At 48.7% G+C, this 22,234-nt stretch overlaps 1 protein-coding gene across 2 annotated transcripts in view; it reads right to left on the bottom strand.

Moving 5' to 3' along the window:
• zfpm2a (zinc finger protein, FOG family member 2a) overlaps positions 1-21,374 on the bottom strand; it is a 102,515-nt gene extending 81,141 nt beyond the window's left edge. The window contains exon 1 of one of the 2 annotated variants that reach the window (XM_037454432.2): positions 20,884-21,374. In XM_037454432.2, the coding sequence (XP_037310329.2) occupies positions 20,884-20,923 (40 nt within the window). In that variant the 5' untranslated portion in view covers positions 20,924-21,374. The remainder of the gene's footprint in view (positions 1-20,883) is intronic. The other variant, XM_037454431.2, reaches the window with a different exon arrangement.
• Positions 21,375-22,234: the final 860 nt, after the last annotated feature.

Below are 22,234 nucleotides of genomic sequence, written 5' to 3'. Positions count from 1 at the left end.
CCCCCCCTCCCACCCCCCTCCTCTTCCAAAAAAAAAAAAATCACAAGCAAATTACAAGTGCTCTGAGAGGAAGCTCGGGAGGAACAAAGACAGGCAGCCATAATTATATCCTGGCGTGTATAGCATGTCAATGGGCCACCTTTCGTTCTGGAGGGCATTCCCTCCGGGCCCCTCAGGCATCAAAATGATGTCCAAATTATTTTGTGCTCTATTGCAGCATGGCGCGATCATCCTATTTACAGGCGGTGCATTATGGAAGCACTGGTGTTTACACCTGTCTCGGCGTGCAGGCAAGGTTTACACTCAGTAATTTAGCAAATGTACAGTATGCATATGAGCTCGTTGGCAGGGATTTAAATTAGGTCAGAAATGGAATACATCAATAGCAACCCATATGTGCATCTTTTCCCTTTTCTTTTTTTCCCCCCCCTGTCTCTCACTCTCTCCCCCACCCCCTCTCCCCCTCTCCCCTCCCCGGCCGTCTTTGCTCAGAAGCTTGGCGACGAAGCAGCTCGGCGACTGGAGAAGTGTGATATGTGCAAATCACATTTGCAGATGAGCTTGAAACTCCCTTTTAATATTCAGATATCAGACATCCTGCACCGAGAAAGCCCGCTAAGACGCCATTCTGAGGCCGCGGTTGTGTGGTAGAGGGGGGGGGGTTAGAAGGAAGAAAAAAAAAAAAACACAAGATCCCCGTCATTAAGGCAATCGTTGGAGGCTCGGTTTACATTTTACATATTTCAGGAAAAATGTACAACCGAGTAAAAACATCAGCGGTTATCTGCGATAACAATGCAAATTTTCATTTTTGTCAGAGAGCGCGTGAAGATTCCGTCGAAATCCAAAGTCGCTCAGGTCTTTTCTTTGCGTTTTCATGTCTCTCTCCCTCTGTCTCATGTCTTAACACCCTCAGCTTATTGGTGCTTTGATTTCCTTGCTATTTTCTTCCCCAGAGAAGTCACCCAGCCTTGTGGAGTCAAAGGCGGTGGAAGGTACCTTTACCGGGGAACACGTGTCCCCGCCGCCTGCCAACGGCTCATCAAACGCGCGGGGGGGGGGGGGCCCAGCCGGTGGGCGCCAGCCCGGACGGCATCGGAAACGCCCCTGCTGCACAACACTGTGGCCGCCTCCGTACAGCCAGAGAAAACGGAGACCCCCCCCCCCCACCCCCCCCACCCCTTAACCGTGAAACAATTCTGCATTATTGGCCCCACACCAGAGATGGCTCTTCGCGTACCTGATCCTCTCTGCAAAACTAAAACAAACGCCGCGTTCACAGCCTTAACTTTTTCATTGGACGAAAGAGAGGGGCCCCTGAACCCCCCCCCCCCCCTGCCCACCCACCCCCGCTCCCTTACCTCTTTCCGTTCCCCGTGTCCTAGCCCCGGCGCCAAATTTGTCTCTGTGCCATTTTAATTACAGCCAAGGCAATCTTTATGGTGGTATTCTGAGAGAACACCAATCTGCAGAAAAGGTGATAAGTAGAAGCGCCACCCGGCTTTGGTATCAGTAATAAACAGACACTTAATTGAATAATTTGACCTAAGAGGCTGATCCCGGGAAGTAGCATGTTTTGAATATTGCAGACGGTTTCGGCGTTCTTTCCGCGTGCCGCCTGCAGTCGGGGAGGGGGGGGGGGGGGGGGGGGGGGGGGGGGAGAAACACACAGCGCATTTGGATAGCTGCCCGCCAACTCGCCAACGTGGCGAGTCTTTACGGAACAGATAAGTGAGCCTTTGGTATCCTGGAAGCACTCCGATGTGTGTGTGTGTGTGTGTTTTTGTTGCGGAAGGGGGGGGCACAACACAGACATGCCCGGGTTTGTGTGCGCGTGTCCGATATGTACGAGTGTGAAGTGTGCCCACTGGAAAGCCACATGGGTGCACCCTCCTTCTGCATCCCTCTCCCTGCCCCCCCCACCTCCCAAAGACACAAACACACACACGCGCGCACAGCAGCTTGCCACAGAGCCTTAGAGACAATGACTCGCGGCCCCCTTCCTGTTTAAGGATAGCTGTCAGAGGATGATGGCTCCGATTCAACACTGCAGCAGGTTTGCACAGAGCTCCCTGATGGAAGAAAAAAAAAGGAAAAAGCCTCCACTCTCTCTCCTCCCTGTCCCCGTGTGTCTGTGTCTCCCTCCGAGTCTCTCCATCACTCTCCCTCTCCCTCCACAGTTCAACACTGATTTGACTGCTGGCATAATTTTGCACAGGCGACTATTTGCAGATGCAGCAGAGTTATCAATCCGAACAGACACACAATCCGGGTCCAATGTCACTTCTCCTCATTATGTTAATGGTTAATGCATGCAAATGAAAACATTCCGGCAATTTGATTTCTTTGAAGATAGTTTGCATATTGTCTTAGCCATAATGATGGCACACTTTCTCCCCAGCTCGGGATTTATGCAAGGCTAGTTAGTTCATTTTTATCAGCTCCCGAGTTCATTTCTAGGGCTACTGGAATGTGTTTTCGCCTTCCCCTCACTATTTAACTAATTAGGATTCAGGTACCATAAGCAGATTTTTCACGCTATTGGTGTTTTTCTTAATTAAGAAACAAATGAATTCTCCCCAGCAAAATAGATGGAACAACGGGATAGGGTGCCAGGGGCCAGATGCGGCGTTTCTTAATTAGAAGTCACTCCATTGTCTGAGGTTTTTTAATGAAGCTCCAATCTAAATGGATATCAAAAAAGCTTCTAGTGAGGAAAACACACACACACACACACACGCGCGCGCTGGCCATTTAAAATAATAAGGAAATAAAGATAATGAAAGACAAAAGATATGTACTGGCAGGCCCGGCTCACACCTCCAGTTCAGTGCACGCCGTGCTCCCGTCACCTCTGGATGAGCCCTATTAAAGCAGCTCCATCCCTCGCCTGCCCCTGCACCCCCGCCCGCGGCCACGTCTAATGTTCTGCCAAGCCAACAGTGGAACGCTCCCTTTTCAACTTCTCATCAAAGGTGGAAGTTTCATTACCCCCGGTGGATGGTTATCAACTAACTATTACCGAAAAACTGTTGCGCCTGTCAACCTCCTGTCTGGGGGTTTATTTTTTTTTGTGTGTATGAAACAGTGGCGTCTGAAGCTCTTCGTATTCATGCCGCTTGCGATGGGCTGATGCTGCACGTGGGGGGGGGGGAGGTCCAACGCGTCCAATTAGCCAGAACAAATTGTCACCTCCACCCGGTAGGGAAGATGGAAGCGCTGGTGCGCTGTTCGATGGGGGCACCTGGGCTGTGTATGAAGGGGCGGCCGCGCGTGGGACGAAAAGGGAACTCGTTGCTTTGAAGTCAATTTGCAGCAGGGTCCTTAATTTCTCCATCCGCCCCCCCCGCCCCCTCGCCCCCTTCCACCCCCTTCCGCCCTCCCTGTGAAGCCCGCCGAAGCTGCTGCGACGCCGACCGAAGGCCGATAACATCGGGACTTTTTCTACGCCCATGTGTGCTGCCAACCCCATCAGTTCTTCTTCAGACGGCATGGCTTAGGAGCTCCCGCAGGATGGGCCAGTGCCCACTGATACGGGGCCCAGCAACCGTCTTGTCCGGGCCAAGCATCCCCGCGCCCAGGGGGGCTGTGCCATCAATGCCACGACTTGTGCCAGACTGGATCCAACCCAGCGATCCATTTCAAAGGCTTTCTGGGTTGTTTTTTCGCCCCTTGCTTTTTTTGCGCTATGGATCAGGTATGCAGTGTGATTTTGCTTTCGCTTTGTAATGCGCCGTGTCAAAGGCGAGCCGGGCTGACTTTAAACTAGGTTTTTTTTAGCCTTTCATTTGGGGAGAGGACATAATTGATTTCTGAGATGAGTAGAAAAAAAAGAAAAGAGCCCAACATAAAATGTCCCAAAAATAAATCGGCAACATGGGCGCGTTGATTTGAGTAGTTGGGGCTTTTATTTCTGAGTTGTTGATCCATGGTGAGCAAATACTGAAGTATCTATCATCGAAATTATTCCCAGGGGAATTTTTCTTATGGAGTACAGTGATCTAAATGTAAATCTGCCAAAAAGACATTAGAAGATCGTCACTTGGTGCCGGACATCATTTTTATTTCTCTGGGTTCACCGACTGACAATCGTTATTCTCTCTTACTAAAAAGTCTGTTTTTTTTCCCCCCTTCTTTCTTAAACACCTTTATTTATCCACAAATTACCATAATCCTCTGGGTGCTCACTCGTGTGCTCGCAGCATTACTTGTTTATTTATATCTGTGAATGCGATTAGAGGAGAAGATTACTTTGCCCAGACACATGAATAGCGATCAAAGACCGGAGGATAATGTAAGTCTCTCGCTGATTGCTCAGCCCTTTTCTTTCTTCTTCTTCTTTTTTTTTTTTCTTTTTTTTTTCTTCAAATCTACCGGTCGGAGCATTAGAACAATGCGAGTGGCGGCGCTCCATACAGTGTGACAACGGTAATACCAAATCCTCAGGGAGTGAAGCGCGTGTAAACACTCCAGATCGGCACGCTGGCACAAAGTGTCCTTCTAATGCAGCAAAAATTAGCTTTGATCCCGACGAGGTCGCCGCGAGGTAGCAATCAGCGCGCTGAAATGGCATCATTGAGGCACGGCGTGCACAAAGCCACCAAAGCACCGTCCCGCAGGTTTCCGGAAACGGATGTGACATCCAGGTGATTCACGAAGGATCCCACTGAATCGTGTTTGATTAAAAAGACTTTTTTAAGTCTGTCTGCCCTCGCCGAGCAGGTTTAGTGAGCGGAGCAATGCCTCTGGCCACAAAGTGGTGGCTTGACAGAGGAAAGCAATGCACACATGCCATTGCAACAAAAAATAAAGAAAGAGCCACCAGGCTGCAGTTTTGACGAATAAACTCTGCAAGGAGGATTTTATTTGCAGCCGCTAATGACGGGACGGATCTCAGGAGCAGTTGGCTAATTATTTATCCTACCGGCTTTATGGCTCTCATTAATTTCCCTCCTCTTCTCTCTCTTTACCTTCTATTGAAAGTCTGAAGTCAACCTGCATCTGGCGCTGATAACGGGGCGGCTCTCGCCAGCGTACCCACCAACCTCCCCCCAGAGAGTAGGAGCAGCTTTCACACACCCCCACTGGAGAATGCCATTAGGAGCAGAACCGTGTGCTCCTCTGAACAAGGAGAGACGCACACTACATAACACTGGGAATGGAGCTCGATGTAGAAGGAGCTCAATGTGGAAGGAGCTCTATGTAGAAGGAGCTCAATGGGGAAGGAGCTCGATGGGGAAGGAGCTCGATGTGGAAGGAGCTCGATGTGGAAGGAGCTCTATGTAGAAGGAGCTCGATGTAGAAGGAGCTTGATGTAGAAGGAGCTCGATGTAGAAGGAGCTTGATGTAGAAGGAGCTCGATGTAGAAGGAGCTCGATGTAGAAGGAGCTCGATGTAGAAGGAGCTTGATGTGGAAGGAGCTCGATGTGGAAGGAGCTCGATGTGCAAGGAGCTCGATGTGGAAGGAGCTCGATGTGGAAGGAGCTCGATGTGGAAGTAGCTCGATGTGGAAGGAGCTTGATGTGGAAGGAGCTCGATGTGGAAGGAGCTCGATGTGGAAGGAGCTCGATGTAGAAGGAGCTTGATGTAAAAGGAGCTCGATGTAGAAGGAGCTCGATGTGGAAGGAGCTCTATGTAGAAGGAGCTCGATGTGGAAGGAGCTCGATGTGGAAGGAGCTCGATGTAGAAGGAGCTCGATGTGGAAGGAGCTCTATGTAGAAGGAGCTCGATGTGGAAGGAGCTCGATGTAGAAGGAGCTCGATGTAGAAGGAGCTTGATGTGGAAGGAGCTCGATGTGGAAGGAGCTCTATGTAGAAGGAGCTCGATGTGGAAGGAGCTCGATGTGGAAGGAGCTCGATGTAGAAGGAGCTTGATGTGGAAGGAGCTCGATGTAGAAGGAGCTCGATGTGGAAGGAGCTCGATGTGGAAGGAGCTCGATCTAGAAGGAGCTCGATGTAGAAGGAGCTCGATGTGGAAGGAGCTCTATGTAGAAGGAGCTCGATGTGGAAGGAGCTCTATGTAGAAGGAGCTCGATGTGGAAGGAGCTCGATCTAGAAGGAGCTCGATGTAGAAGGAGCTCGATGTGGAAGGAGCTCTATGTAGAAGGAGCTCGATGTAGAAGGAGCTCGATGTGGAAGGAGCTCTATGTAGAAGGAGCTCGATGTGGAAGGAGCTCTATGTAGAAGGAGCTCGATGTGGAAGGAGCTCGATGTAGAAGGAGCTCTATGTAGAAGGAGCTTGATGTAGAAGGAGCTCGATGTGTAAGGAGCTCAATGTAGAAGGAGCTCAATGTAGAAGGAGCTCGATGTGGAAAGAGCTCGATGGGGAAGGAGCTCGATATCGGGGGAGCTCCTACCTGGAGCTCCTTCACCGTGGTGAGAAGAGCTCCACCTTTTTTTCGAGAAACATGTTTGTATTCTTCTCAAAAAGTGTAATACCGAACGTTGTTCTGAATGAAATGAAAGGAAGATCACTTTTGGGCTGCATGTGTTTGTCTGGCACCTTTCTCTCTCTCTCTCTTCTACCCTCTGCCATTTTTGGTTGGGGGTTTCGTAAATGCGTGGGGGGGGGGGCCTGTAGTTGGCCCGCACTAGGAGCTTTGGTGAGATCGCACCCCAGCAGGTCCGAGCGGAGGCTCTCCCTTAAACCATCCCACACTCCCTGTCCTCCACCCTGTCAATCTACGCCCCCCCCCCCCCCCCCCACCCCCCTCTGGCAACAAATGATTCCCTCGTCGCCGGTCTACAGGCGAACAAAATGTCCCCAAACTCGCGCCGCTTCCTCAGAGAGAGTGAACCGCTTCTAAAGGGCGACAGAGAGACGCAACGGGCAAGAACCACTGAAAAGTAAATATTGCTGACTTCAAACGGCGGTCAGACAGCCGGGGGGGTGGGGGGGAGGAGTGCGCTACACACACCACGAGAGAAAGGTGCCCAAAGAACTCTGGGTGATGCCTTTTCATGTTTGTCTTTACAGGAAACCCGTCTCTACTTCTACGCCAAAGGGGAGGGAACACGGCCCTTTCTGTGGGCTGAGGCAATCGGACGCTTTGCTTTCTTCTGTTTAGACGCACGCGCTCCACTGCAGCCTTGGACCATTCTATATACTGTGTTTTTTCTTCAAATGAAGCAAAGATTCATTTGCATTTTTATTCATGATTCATGATGCTAAACCCGTAACCTTTTAGTTTCACAACGAAACTTTCGCGCAAACGGTCCAACACAACCCCCCAACCCCCCCCCCCCCCCCCACACACACACACACACACACACACCGAGAGAACGAGAAACATAAAGTTGTGTTTCAGTCTCCACAATTCTACCTCCAGGTGATGCTCCCTTGCAGTCTTATTGGACTATCGGTGGTCAGCGAGGGGGTTTGCGGGGGGGGGGGGGGGGCGATCTGTCCAGGGGAGATAAAACAAACCCTGACGAATGTGGGGGGGGGGCGGCTCTGCTCTGGGGGAAGGAGCCCAGTCCGTGGAACGGCGTCCTGTTGACCTGAGTGACCCGGCTCACACACACCGTTTTAGTACAGTTTGATATTAATTGAATGGAGGTCAAATAAATGTAATTTCCATGGACATTTGAAAAATGCCAGTTTAGAATTTGAATCAATAAATGATAAGAATGTAATTGCAACGGAAACAACATCATTAAATTTGTTCAGCAAACACTGTCACAGTGTCCCAATGTTTACATCTAGATTATTCACTAGTGTGAAGTATGTATTATACTATATAGTATACTTGACTGTATTTGCTGTATATTCTTTTCATACACTTCCGTTTGATTCATTTGATTCCATTTTTTAGTTGAACTGCAGATTTGGATTGGTGGACACCACTCACTGTGACTCATTTGTGCTTTTTTTCCCAGTGATTTGAAGTTGGTGGGGCGCGGTTGAGGGGGGCGGGGGGGGGAGGTGACATCACGCAGTCGTGTCTACCAATCACAATCAAGCAAAAACTTGGAGTGAAATCTGATGACAGCTGTGGGGCTGGTTGCTTGTGTTGCCACGCCAACGTCAGTCACACGGGCCTCTCCTTTTCCGTCTTTGACTCCAAGTAGCTCTGAATACTTTTACTACTTTTAATACTCTGGATACACAGCAGCAAAGCAACACCTACCTGCACCTTTGTCCATCTATTCAGACGGAGCAGTTCGGCCCCGCGTCCTTTGGCCGAGCAGACGACCCACATCGTTATTTACCACTGTCACACGGGGACATGCACTGAATATCGCTATCGTCGAGCTGGTCAATATACTTCAACCCAAAGGATTACACCCCTTATCTGAAATGATATTCAATAAAGTATGACCGCTGAAATACAGAGTGGAGTGTTCAGGCTCGGATCTGGCTCACGCTGTTGGAGAGGAGGAAAAAAAAAAACTTAAAAAGAAAACACTTTTATTGGAATTAAGATCCAAGTCAAGATTACCTGAGGAAACGGCTCTTTAGATTTCTGTTCCAGTGCCATGTCCTACACTTTATTCTCTGCTGCTTGGGGACCAGACCACAGTGCTGCGTTCCCCACAAGCCATGGGGGTGTAATAGGATGCCTTTATGAAATATATAGAGGGTCCCCGGCACCTGAGCACAGATCACAGCGTGTGAGCTACAGGGGGAGTATTTGGAAAAGCCAAACTTAATATGTTCAAGGTGCGCGGGACGATACTCGCTCATTTGCGCAGCCCAATTAGCTGCTTCAGCTTGCTCCCCTGCCCCCATTCAGAGCTTTCTAGCAAAGCAACCCCGTCATTAGCAACAGAGGGACTAAGTTCACTCCCCCGCCGCCGCGCACGCCGTACGGTATGTGGTCTGGAGCGGTGGCGAGTTGGAAACCTGGACAGCTGTCATCGGATTTTCCTCACATGTGTTGCTTATAAAAAGGGAGGGGGGGAGGGGGGGGGGGGGTTAAACCAGAAGCTGGAATCACTCCTGTGGTTTTTATTTTCACCCTGACATCAAATCCCACCCACACATGGCCCTGCTCTGTATAGCTTTTTCTTCTTGTTTGATAAAGCCTTTAGTGAGTGTGGTTGGAGCACTTGGGCTGAGGATCTGATGAGGACTGTGGGGTCTGTCACACACAAACACACACACACACACACACTCTGAGTACATTCTAATTAGCTGATGTATGCAGGACCTCATCCACGTTGGAGGGGTATCAAAAAGCAATCAACGCCCCATCCCTGATGAGCTCAGAGAGACACAGAGATCCGCATTGTCTACGGAAAGATGATGCGTGGCCGGCCCTCCGCTCGGCTTTTCCAAACCGCCATAATGCCACGCAATCACAAGACATTATGCACAGATCAGAACCCCCAAAGCCACAGGATAGAGAGAAAAAAAGTCAAGGGAATATTGAGTTCATAATTCAAAAGCCTGATTATGATGGCCGCTCTTGTGAAAAGCTGTTGTGGAGAGCCAGAAGTGGGAGAATTGGGCCCGCGAGTGCCACAAAATGTGCTTATAAATGGAGAGAACATGCTTAAAAAGCTGTAGTGATCAAGAGCAATACGGCTCGGATGCCAGAGAAATCAGCAGAGTTAAGATGACAACGGGTTGCCATGGAGAACCAGAGGAAAAAAAAGTATTCTGACTGTTTGAGGAAAAGTAATTCTTCTTAAAAGGGGGGAATCGAATAGAAATACAATATCAACCACAGCAGAAGTCCATACGTTATCAGCATGAAATGGCGGTGGTGGTGGTGTGGGAACTATCCTAGACACCCGATCTAGGATTTCTTCACCCATTCATAATCTAATTTGACCCGCGGCGGCGCGGCCCATTCGTCTCGGTAAAGACCATAGGTGTTTTAGCCGGGGGGCTCCAATGGAGAGAGGCATGTGTGTCGCACAAAGACCATCGGTTAGCGACGTACCGAAAGGGACTCTGTATCACCATCTTATCTTCAAAGGACTGGGCATGGGCTCAGGGGAGCTGTGCCACCGTCTCGCCTCCACACACACACACACACACACACAAACGCGCAGAGGGGGGATTTGGACCTGCAAGCAGGAACCAGAGATCTCTCGGCCGGCACCCAGGCCCGGACCCTCCTCCAACTCGCCCGCGGAGAACAGGCAGGGTTCCTGCACAGGCGGCACGACATCAGTGAGCTGATTCCCCACCTCCCCCCCACACCACCACCCTCCTCCTCCTCATCTCCCCATCCGCCCCTGCAAACCCCCCCTCCCCCCCCGCCCACACCTCCCTCCGCCGACTGCCTGCCCATTTGCTTCCTGGCCTCAGCTCGACGGAGGGGATGGGATCTGAACTCAACTTAGACACAGAGTTTCCACATTTCACAGATGGCTGGGAGAGGCTTTGCATGGAGGTGAGGAAATGGAGAGAAAGAGAGGGAGGAAGAGAGAAAGAGAGGGAGAGAGGGAGAGGGAGAGGGGGGGAGCCTCCTAGCCGCCGCTTCCCGAAGCGGGGCCGATTTCACACCGCGGCAGTGTGCGCTAAAGCGGGCCGCCGTTAATCCACTCACCGAGGGGAAGGCCCGGAGCCACTCCGCCGCCTGCCCGCCCGCCATCTCCCTCCACAAAGCCATAAATGGTGCATTATACAAGCGGCCTTCAGAGACACTGCTGATATGCTGATAGGCGGGCGGACAAAGACCAAAAGCAACCACGGGAGCAGAGCCGCATGCAGGACTGGGTGGGTGGGTGGGTGGGTGGGTGGGGGGTGGGAGGGCAGTTCCTACCGACGGCACACTCGCCGAGGCACGGGCCTGTCCTCCGAGGCGCGGGCATCGCGCTCGGCTCGACCCCCCGGAGACGGAGATGGACATGCACTGACGCGCCATCTTTCTCCTGCTCTCCAACAAAATGGCTTTTCCTCCCACCGCCCGTCGTCCTCCCACGGTGCCAACCCCTATCCGCAAAGTTACCGAAAGTCTCCGAGATGAGCCTTTGAACCCACAAAAGGCAATCATCGCGAATGAAAGGAAGACAGGAAATATATAAACATGGGGGAATTTAAATAAATTGCCACAAAGAAAATGGCGCCGGCGAGGGCAGCGAATTATGTAACGATAAGGCCGCCACCAGCCTAAGCCACAAAATGAGATGTTTTACATGAAACGAACCGCGGCCCAGATTACACCGCCATCCTGTTTAGACATGAAGCCAATTGGGGTTCATATCACATGCAGAGGAAATTTGAAAGATAAGTGGGAACTATGAGAATTGTTATAATCCAAATGTAACAAAACGCTGAAGTACATCATTTTGTTCTTCTCCCCCCCCCCCCCCCTTCCCGCCAAAGCACGGCCCCGATAAACATCTCTGATGAAAGAAGTTCATTACTCGCGCTCGCGCATTGTGACTCGGCGCCATCCTACAGCGAGAGGCAGCCTCCAAATGGAGCCTCAGGCACTTTAATGGACATCATTAGGTGAAAACATATAAGAGATAATTATGGTAATTACAAATCCCTTTTATTGGCCCCCGAGTCTTTGACAAGAAGGTTGTCATATCAGCCACTTCAAACAAACAAAGAGTTGTTGTCTCCTTCCCCCTAAATGATGTCCGGTTCCATTTGGATGGGGATTGTCTTCGGATTATCCTCTATGGGTTTTTTTTTTTTAATTGTTCGGTTAGCCGCTCTGAATGGAGTCTACATTTCTTTCGGTTCGAGGAAAGAAAAAAAAAAAAACTTGATTAAAACCAGCGATTTACAATAGTAGAATTTGACTTGCATTTGCACAGACACTTCATTACAAGTGAGACCTTGATCTTGAAAGCAGCCCCATTCAAAGCTAATGGACATGTCTGTTATGTGTGTTAGAGATGGGCTCTCATTCTGTGTAATAGCACAGACATCACTACGGAGCACCCAAAGGCCCGTGTTATGCCATCTCATAAGTCTGCAGAGCCCCCCCCCCCACCCCCCCTCCCTCAAAAGCTGTAGACCTAGGGGACCCACCGTCTCAGTTTGTTTTGGTTAAACCTAAACCAGCTGTTAGTTTTGCCACGTGGGGTCAAACCCGGAGCAAGTCTTGTCACTTCATCTTAGTGCCGTGCGATCTGAGAAACTTGGTCTGTTTATTTACAACATGCATCCAATCATCCTTTGTCACTGCTCCATGCCCCCCCCCACACACACACCAACCCCTTCTGAGCCCACGAAAAACCACGGAGAAAGAGACACTCCACAATGGCGCAGATTCCATTTTTTTGGCCCTCTTTGCTGCACGAACTCATAACGCGGTGCCGCCTTATCAGATCCCGCTCGCAATAACAGATCCACTCCGAGCCGGAGCCGCCGCTTAACCCCTTCAGTCCCACCGGGGGGGTGGGGGTGGGGTGGGGTGGGGGGGGGGGATTCAGCTCAAACAAGTCAGGAGACATCTGCCAGTCCACGGCGGCAGCTGATGATGTCAACGGGTCGCCGCCCCCCCCCACCCCACCTCTATCGCAGATTTCCCCCCCAGCACTTTCAATCACTCCTTGTGAGATTACAGCAATAGGATATTACTGTACAAACTATGACCATGTGTCCTCGCTGCCACAAAGCTTAGCAACATATTACAGTGTGTCAAAGCAAGCTATTGCGGGGGGGGGGGGGGGGGGGGGGGAGGAGCCGTTGACCTTTGTGTCCTTCACATTTGCCTAGCTTCCCCTCCACCCCAATCTCAAAGAGCCAAATCATCTGATCCCAAACTAACTGTCAACTGGCGTGTGATGGGGGCAAGCCGGCAGACATCAATCAATCAGATTTTCTGCTCGTCCATCAGAGGAGGCCTTTTTTTTCTCTCTCTCTCTCTCTTTCCCCCCTGTTTTGCCCGGGCTTATCATTCTGACCCAGTTGTTATCCTGTTTCTCAAGCTTTAAGGGGAAAAAAACTTGATTATGGCAAAATGTCTCAGAAGAATCCGGCACATTTTAAACCGAAACAAATATTATCAGCACAGAAATGAATGCAGGATGTAATGATCATTCTTTTTTTTTTTTTTGGATGAGGCTCTTAATTCCACACTCGTGGGTGAAAATAAGGAGTTTGAGCCGTTTATCTTTGTTTTTCAGGAATGCGTGAGCCCACGATAAAAATCCAATCTGATATCATAAGACAAAAAAATAAAAGAGAGAAGAGAAAAAAAGACATTTTAGTTGGCTACAGCACTTGCTCAATGTCAACAGTTTTTTAGTAATTACCAGATAAGCATTCTCTGGAATACACAGAGAGAGAAAATTGGCTGATTCTGAAATAATAGCGGCTTTCTGTCTCTGGATGTTTACTCTGACACTTCATAAAGCCGGCTTTGAAATAATCACAAGCAGGAGACGCAGCACGTCACTCCTTTCGCCACTGTATATATATATATATATATATATATATATATGCTGATTTCATACATATTTCCTCCTGGTCCAATCAGACCGGACCACTAGGTCAGGTTTAATCGATCCTATTTCTGCGGGGCGCCGCCCCCCCCCCCCTGAGTGCTAATCACACGCAGGCAGACGCACGGCCTCCGATCACGCCACGCGTAAGCCGCGCTGTCAACAGCTCTGGCGTCTTTCCGCGATGGCGCGAATCAAAACATGGACTAATTTCGGTCTCTTTTTTTTCTTTCCAGCCTTACCACGTTTGTGGAGTTTGTTTCTATATTTCCAGCACATTTGACATAACTTGTTTATCTGTTTACAAAGCTTTGTCATTAGCGATTTTCCAGCGGGGCCTTTAAGTTGGGCGCCGCGGCCGTCCGCCTGGCAGCAAAATGCTGATGTACAAATTGAAGTGAAAGGCTTGATACTTAATCCGCCGCCGCCATGCGTCCCTTAACTATGGAGCCGGCTGCATTTCATCCCATAGAAAAGTTCTGCTCACCCCCCCAACACACACACACACACACACACACACACATCTTCAGTAATTCCTGCCAAGCCAGAGATTTACACTGAACAGCTATTCGGATGTGCCAGCTCTTAACCTGCTCATCAAATCATCCCCTCTTATTATCATCCATTAAGACAACAACAAAAAATACCATTTCATGATTTTTTGTTTATTTTTCATGGCTGAAACTGTTGATGGTTTAGAAGTCAATCTGGAGGCTTGGCCAATAAGTCTGCCGTACATTGCACACGACGCATTGTGACGACGCCCCCCCGCTAAAGCGTGACTCACACCCCTCACGGGGCCCCCGTTTCCCTGTTCTCCCGTCCAAGATTCAGTCAAAACCTTAATATCAATTCCTGACAGGCGCCATGAAAACGTTTTGATGAGCGGTGGCTAATTCAATTGCAATTAACAAAAAGGGTCTTAAAACACGCACAAAAGTTGCAGTGTGAGACTGACAGACTGCGCTCTTCGCACGTGGCGCAGCCCAGTTCTGTTTCCTCTTCCGGGCCGGGGAGACGTCAAAGCATCGTGCACATGCAACAAACCCAATATCCATATCCATGATGCAGCCAATACCTCGCCAGCGACCTCAGAAATCCCCTTAATTGAGCAATATCTCCGGTGCTGATCCGTGTGCATCACCGGGGCGAACAAGTTAAATGAAAGGAGAATTCATGATGTGCGGCGGCCTCTCTTACTCACCCTGGCTATTTCCCCTCTTGGCAGGGGCCAAATAGAGAATGTTAAATGAGGCAATTGTGTCCCGGAGGCAAAAAGAGGAAGAAAAAAGAAGAGAAAAAGCTGGCAGTGCCCTGCTCCCTGCTCCGACCCTGAGGAGCATTGTGCAGCACGAGGAGGCAGACCACGATGAGGTAGACCGCGAGGAGGTAGACCACGAGGAGGTAGACCACGACTTCACTCGTCCACCCAGTAGTCTGCGTCCTGAACACGCTGGTGTTGGCATCAAAGAATATTGACCTTTAAATCCAAGCATCAGCTAAATCGCAGTCAGCCCAGACAAGCAGACCAGCTCGGGTTCTTTATTTTGGAGTCGTGTAAAGTAACTAAGTACATCGACATCTTGGCGACTGGGGTCTGAGGCACGCAGAAAATACCCAGGATGCAGTGCGTGAGCCGTTCAGATTCCGTGTCAGTGGCTGCAGGACAACTGAATCCTCCCCTGCAGACATACAGACATCCTCGAAGTGACACGTGTGATAATCAAAGCTTTGTCTGGGTCTTAAAAGGACGTACTTGAAGAAGAGCGAGACCAGAGGCCCTCTTTGCCTGTAGAGGCCTTTGGACATCAATATTTAAATCTTACATCTCTGTTGTGATTAGAATGCTGCCTTTTCTCTGTTGTTGTCTTCTTTTTCTCTCTCTCTCTCTCTCTCTCTGCCGAAACAACAAGGCGGGGGTGAAAAAAAAAGAAAAGAAAAAGACAGCGGCTTCAATCGATGATCTTTGAGTCTAAACTAGATTCCCAAGCAGTTTGCCACTCTCGGCAGCAAGATAAGATAAACTCTCTTTGACCTAAGAGATGAAGTTGCCATGACGATCAGGGAGTCCACTTTCTCTATTGATATTTGGCTGATGTAACAACAAATGGAACCAGATCCCGCCCTTGATAATGGTGATTAATTAATACCATTATTGATCCGTACAAGCAAGAGACAAGGCCATTAACTTAAAGCAGGTTGAAAGTCAATTGTTACCCGGGGCCTCAATGGGAGTCATTGATATCAAATCTAAATAAACAGAGAGGGGCGCTGGTCGGGGAAACACAGCCAGCAATAAACAGCACTGGCACGTTTTTTGCCTTTTTGCACATATTTCCTGAAATTCACACTTTATTCACATCGATAGTCGCAGCCCAAATTAAAAAGAAAAAACACAACAGCTTTGAGCGGCGCCTTATTGGAATAATAGCGGTGGAATTCAGGAAAGAGGAAGATAAAGAGGAAGCGGCGCGAGGAAGTGACCTCCACCTCGGCAGCAACACTGCCCACATTTCACACCGCAGGCCACAGCGACACAGAGGGCATCATCAGGAACCGTCAGCCCACCGCCTGCCAACCACAGCTCGTCCAACGCACCACACAAACACACACACACACACACGCACACGCGCGCACACACAGAGACCGATCTCAACAAAGGAAGCAGCAGCTGCCATACATTCCTCTCCATATAGCTGCTCGAGCTTGTGACATAAGCAGCCACTTTCTGTGCACAAGAAACATGGTACTTTTAGAACACAATAGATTAAAAAAAAAAAACACTTCTTTCAAACATTATGAGGAGACGGCATTCATCTGCATTGTTGTTTTGTGTCAAAAGTGGGGAGGGAATCGGGGATCCTTCAGCTAAGACGAGGCGATGGCACAAGCTGTTATTGGCAGGGAACAGATGTTTGAGGGAAAGTTGGCATTCAGGGACCATTCTTCTTCTGACAGAAATCAACAAGAGGAACACGAGAGGCAAGTCGGCAATTGTCACCCGATGAATGAGGAACCCCCTTAAATATCCGAGGAGGCTGGCATGCAAACATTTTTCTCTCTTTCTTTATTTTTTAACACCCCCGAAACATCTGACTGCCGGAGCCGCCAGCGATGGTCGGGCCCCGGGTGGAAACGTGGCGTCTACCTCTCCCACGGCGACGCCCGACGTATATGAGAAAGCATATTTGTAGTAAAAAAAAGAAAATCAGATCAAGCGAACAGCTCTGACCCCTTCTGCTAAAGACGCGTGGGTCGTCCCACATGCTACACATGCATTGATGTATGCACACACACACACACACATTCAGGATACAGGATGTTGGCAGTGAATTCAGTAAACACTCCCCTTATCCCTTACAACTGTAATCTGCCTCTGATAAATGCCCCTCAAAGATAGAAATGTCACCTGATATGGTAAACAGCATGCTGACGTTACATAAAGTGGCCTTATGCGAAGGAGTGGGAGAGATTAACCGCACAGCGGAGATGGGAAAAAAAATGCTCGCCGCGATACAGAAAACAAAAACTAAAAAAAAGGAAAGAAAAAGATGACTTCTAGCTCTCGCTGAGGATCTTCTTTGGCTGTCGTTCAGTTCCAAACGCACTAGTTGAGAGAAGCGGCGACCTATTTATACAAACCCAAGGGTTGTGCGTCGTGCAGTATATTAGATTTAAAGTACGACGGTTGTCAGTGTAAACACAAGTAAACAGTTACAAATAAACAAACCGTTGGCTTCGCACTCCTCAAAAGTCAAAGTCTTTTTGTGAAAAAAAAATAAAAATAAGACGGAGTAGGAAAAAGCGCCACTAGTTCTTGCTCCCACTTTATCCACAAGGTATTATGGGTAAAACAAATAAATAAATAAGCCCAAACCCCCAAAAAGGCATTACTGCAGTGCAGCGGGCCGGCTTTACAGATGTAAGATGGCTATCGCGCCAGTAGATTAGGCCTTGGTTGGGCTGGGGGGTTTGGAGGTGAGGTGGGGGGGGGGGGGGGGGCAGTAAGACACATAGTGGTCGGCCGCGGGGACTCGTGCTGTACAAAGCTACAGTGGCAGAGCAGCGTGATGGCGACGGTGGGAGAGCACTAAGTCAGCTTAATAAGCACATTTGACATGAGACGTGCGCCCGTGTGGCCTCAGAGGGCCGCTCCGCCGCCTACCCATAAACCCTGAGCGAGGCACGCTCCCTACATCATCCAGATTCCACTTTTAACACTGTGGGGTTTGGGGGTGGGGGACTCTGGGGGTGGCAATTTTGCAGAAAAATTACTCTGAGGGGTGGTGGTTTCAATTCAGCCTGGTCATATCTTTCCTTCCTATTAAGCATCAAAATGTTCCCCCCCCCCCACCCGCCCCCAACTGTCCTTTCGGAGGTACGGCACGACGCCGGGGAGAGGCGAGGAGGAAAGAGGGGGGGGGGGGGAGTGGTGGGGTGTGGGGGTGCTTGGTGGAATTCACACATCGCATTACTAGCAGCTAATCGCAATCCGCAGAGCATCGGCAATATTTTCATCATCCCTGTCAAATTCCGGCGACCCCGCCTTTTGGAGCGGCTAACAATCCGGGGGCAATTTATTGGCATATTGGCACGGGGTGATAAGGCCAAAAACAACAGCAGCTAGCAGCTGGCCCCGGGAGATGGGCCGATAACATTGATATGTGCTCCCACACAAAACACCACCCCTGCTATCTCCTCTTCCTATCAAACTCTTATTACAATAAAAGTGTATGGGGCTTTTTTTCCCCCCTTGGAAAAGCAATGAAGGGAGGGGGGGGGGGGATACAGAAAGGGGGCCGGGAACATATAGTTATTTATTTCGATATATATATATTTATATATAAAAAGAAATCAGATGTAACGTTTCACGGAAAGAAAACAAGGGGGGAAAATACATAATTTATCAGTGTATTATCGGGATATCCAGGCAGCCTAATCAAGGAGCACTGAGTGACTATTTTTTGCCTTATCATCCAAAGTGGTGGAAACGGAGAAGGAATTATCAGCCAGCTGCAGATTGCTGGGCTGGAATTTTAATGGTAATAATCTGGGTTTTCTGATGGTATATCTTCCCGGCTTATCTTTCCCATTATCTGGCCTTATCTCCCCAGTCATCGGAGCAAATTAATGGTGCTCTTTCAGCATCGCCTTTTTATCGCCGCTCAGAGAGCACCCAAGGGGAAAGAATAAGCAAAATATTAAAATACTGCATAAATCACAATTTTAGATAACGGTCCAATGTATGCAGGAGGTGTGAGTGTGGGGAGGGACGGGGGGGGGGGGGGGGGCGGCTGCGCCCAACAACCTTTTTGTCCTTTAGAATGTCTGTGCTGACTTTCTGTGCAGTGCCTCCTCTGCTCCTCTCCTCTTTTTTTTTTGCATTTCTTTTCTTTCCCAGAGTTCCCGGGGTAGCTTGGAGGAACCGGGCTCCTTGTGACCTTCTTCCAGCTAGGGCTTGATTATACAACTGCACACGGGCCTCCATATTAACAACATGGTTTACACATGACATACCGAGTCACACGAGCACGGGGGGGAGGGGGGGGGGGGGGGGGTCACAAAGACGAAAGGCGCCAACGCACAGACGTCGCCCTTCCTTCTTGCTCGACAACAAAAATTTGGGGGCGCTACGCCGGGATTGGCCCGTGGACGAGTTGAGGGCCTATCACGTCACGGCGTCGCCGCGCTCCTTTGTTGACGGGAAGCGGCGGCGGGTTCGCCGTGGATGCCAGCAATGAACACAAACACGAAAGTCAAAGGCAATGAAAGCAAAAAGGGTGTTTCTGCACAAAGAATTATTCGAATGCAGAGTTAAGGGCGGCTACGCCGTTCCCAGACGGCTCGGAGATGTTTGAGAAATGGAAACAGGATTCATTCATTGGAAAAAATACATTGACTCCCCTTGTTCTTATATTCTAAAAGAAAAATGGTTGATTATAAAATGTTAAAAGAAAAGAATAAAAAAAGAGTAGTGCAATGTGCAGTGAATTTTAAATATTACAAATAAATCCTAATTATCTCTCCTTAAAAACCAGATGCCTAAAAAAAAACTTTTAAAGTACGAGCAAAAAATATGTAAGCGTTTAGGCAATAATAGATGTGTGCAAAAACAAGACACAAAGACACAGAAGTCTCTCGACTGTCAAAATCAGTGTCATGCAAAAGTAATAATAAAAGCACTTGCACCAACATGTCCTCCTTAATGCATTCGTGTGAGCACACACATGCAAGCATTCACACCCACACACGCATGTACGAATGCTGCCGTAGCTCTGAATTCCCCGTAATGTCTCGCAGCACAGACAGACATTATCGTGAGTGCAAGACACATCGGTGGAAGATGTTTGATATTTTGACCCCTGGGTAACCACAATGTAGTGACAGCAGCAGCATACAGAGGCCGAACTGAACACACACACACACACACACACACACAGTGTACACACACTCAGATGTCAGCTGGGTCTGAGATGTGAAAGTATGTTTGTGTGTGTGCGTGTGTGTGTGTGTGTGTGTTTGTGTCTGCAAATCCCCACGTAATTAAGAATTATGTCCAGTCTATTTGAAACCACTACAATTACGACAAGTTGTTTAAAAGAGAAGTTAAAAAATATACATTTCATATTTCTATTATCCATCATTGTGAATGTGACACACTTCAGAATTAATTATACTTTAATATGAATATTTATGGGCCTCAAAGACAAATAACAATGTCCAAAATTTCCTTTTAAAATTAGAGAGAAATGTGATCATCAGTATCGACACTTTCCACTGAGCTATTATCATCTAGTTCAATTAAATCCAAATTTAAAGCCAGTTACAACTTGCCACACTTTGGCTCTTTCAACAGAGCAGCGTGCACAGCTGTGCATCGATATGTGCATGTGCTTTACTCTGGAGTTTAGGAGGAGGAAGAAAAAAGTGTGTTTGTGTGCACGAATTTACACCTGCAAGTGAGCGAGTGTGTGTGAGTGAAAAGGGAAACGCACACCAAGGAGTTGGGAGTGTGTGTGTGTGTGTGTGTATCCCACATGCTACAATTAAAAACATTTAAAGACAAATCTCAAAGCCTCGTGCTACAGATTCGCTGCGTATTATAAATATCACATTAAATATGGCAATAAATGGCGAGCGGTCAAACTCGAGCCACAGTCTCGCACACAATTTCTGATCAACTATAATAGTCGCATCCATCAGACAACAGAACAACTTCAAATATGTATATACAGATACACGTTGTCCCAACTTGGCCGGGGTGTGAATGGGGAAAAGGGGTTTTTTGGGTCGAGGGGGGGGGGGGGGGTCAGCCAGCTGCTCCGTGGGGTAAACCCCGGATCCCTTCAGAAGACACGCAGGTATGTGTCTGCGGCGGGAGACCGGGAGCGCGCGCGCGCGTGACGGTGACCGCGACGGGTTCCGTCGCACGAGCGCCCGCCGAATCCGCGCGGCGGTCACTTCTCAAGTACCACAAGAATAAAGACGACGTTGAAACAAACAAACAAACAGAAAGACAACTTACGTTTGATCTGCCTCGGGTTGCTCTGCTTCCTGCGGGACATGCCTGCTGTGCGGCTGGTCAGCGAATCCAGGTGTAGTACTGACAGATCGATAGGTTCTGGTTCATCCAAGCAGCCGGTTTGGGTTTGTTTTCTCTCTCTCCCTGTCTCGCTCGCTCACTCCCTCTCTCTCTCTCTCGTTTTCGTGTCTGCGGGTGTGTGTGAGTGTGAGTGTGTGAGTGTCTGACGGAAATTGAGAAAAAAGAAAAAGAAGAAGAGGGCACCGGTACTTTTTTTTAAAAACGCACGAGTCTATCGTTCCGTCTGTCTTTCCTTTATCTTTCTCGCTTCTCTGGCTCCGTCTCTCTCTCTCCCTGTTTCTGTCCTGCTGTCTCTCTCTCCCTCCCCCCTCTCTCGCTCCCTCCCTCTCTCTCTGTTCTCAGCGCCGTTCTCCGTGATGAGGCTGCGCTTCGCCGCTATCCGACCGGACTGACTGGGGAGGTGAGAGCGTTTCGCGCTTTTGTTTGAAGATAAGGTTTGTTCCTCCCCGGGTACCGTAGCCGCAGCTCGGTGAACTTCACTTGATCCACAGTTGCTTGAACTTCCAGTTATTAATTAGCGCCGCTCTTAATTAGCGCACGCACGTATTTTGTATATGCGGGGTTAAGATAAACTGAGCTCGTTTGGCATCACAGTCACAATGATTCTAACAATAAAAATAATTAAAAAAAAACACATTTGCAGGCCCATAAAAAAATCGACTGTTTTTTATTGTGTACATTCAAAAATGTAAAAAAAAGCCGTTTGGAATTACCAGGGTCATTTAACGCAGCACGTGGTCCTCGTCCTATCATCCACCAAATCTAAACCTGTATTAAATACAGTAAAGATGAGCTCGGTGGCAGCCACTCATTCCCCCATAATGCACTCTGAGAGTTGATCTGGATTGAGATGCCATGACCTCAAATGTTTTGACCTCCCAGCCAAAAAGCAGATGGAGGTAACATGAAGTTTTTTTTGTAATTCAGTAATACAATCTACTATCTGAAATTATTCTACAGCTATGAAAACCTGCAAGGTGCATTTTGCGTTCATAAGCCTTCAATATAAACTTTTATTTCAAAATATATTTTAATGAGCACAAAGTGGATTTCAGATTCTACTGCTTTGTTTTTTTATCCATATTTTATAAACTGTCAATCTTTTTTTCTACTTATTTTTTACAATTACTCTGCATATGGATGAGGACAATATTCCAAATATATAAATAGAGGGACAGAGCGAGAGAGAGAGAGCTGAAGCGAGGGCCTTTAAATCGTTCTGATTTTGACTCCCATGTTCTGAGTAGTTGCCCAAACTGGAAATCACTCCCTT

The sequence above is a fragment of the Pungitius pungitius genome, chromosome 11 (assembly GCF_949316345.1).
Source record: "Pungitius pungitius chromosome 11, fPunPun2.1, whole genome shotgun sequence".
Taxonomy (NCBI): Eukaryota; Metazoa; Chordata; class Actinopteri; order Perciformes; family Gasterosteidae; genus Pungitius; species Pungitius pungitius.
This window is presented reverse-complemented; position numbering and strand designations above follow the sequence as displayed.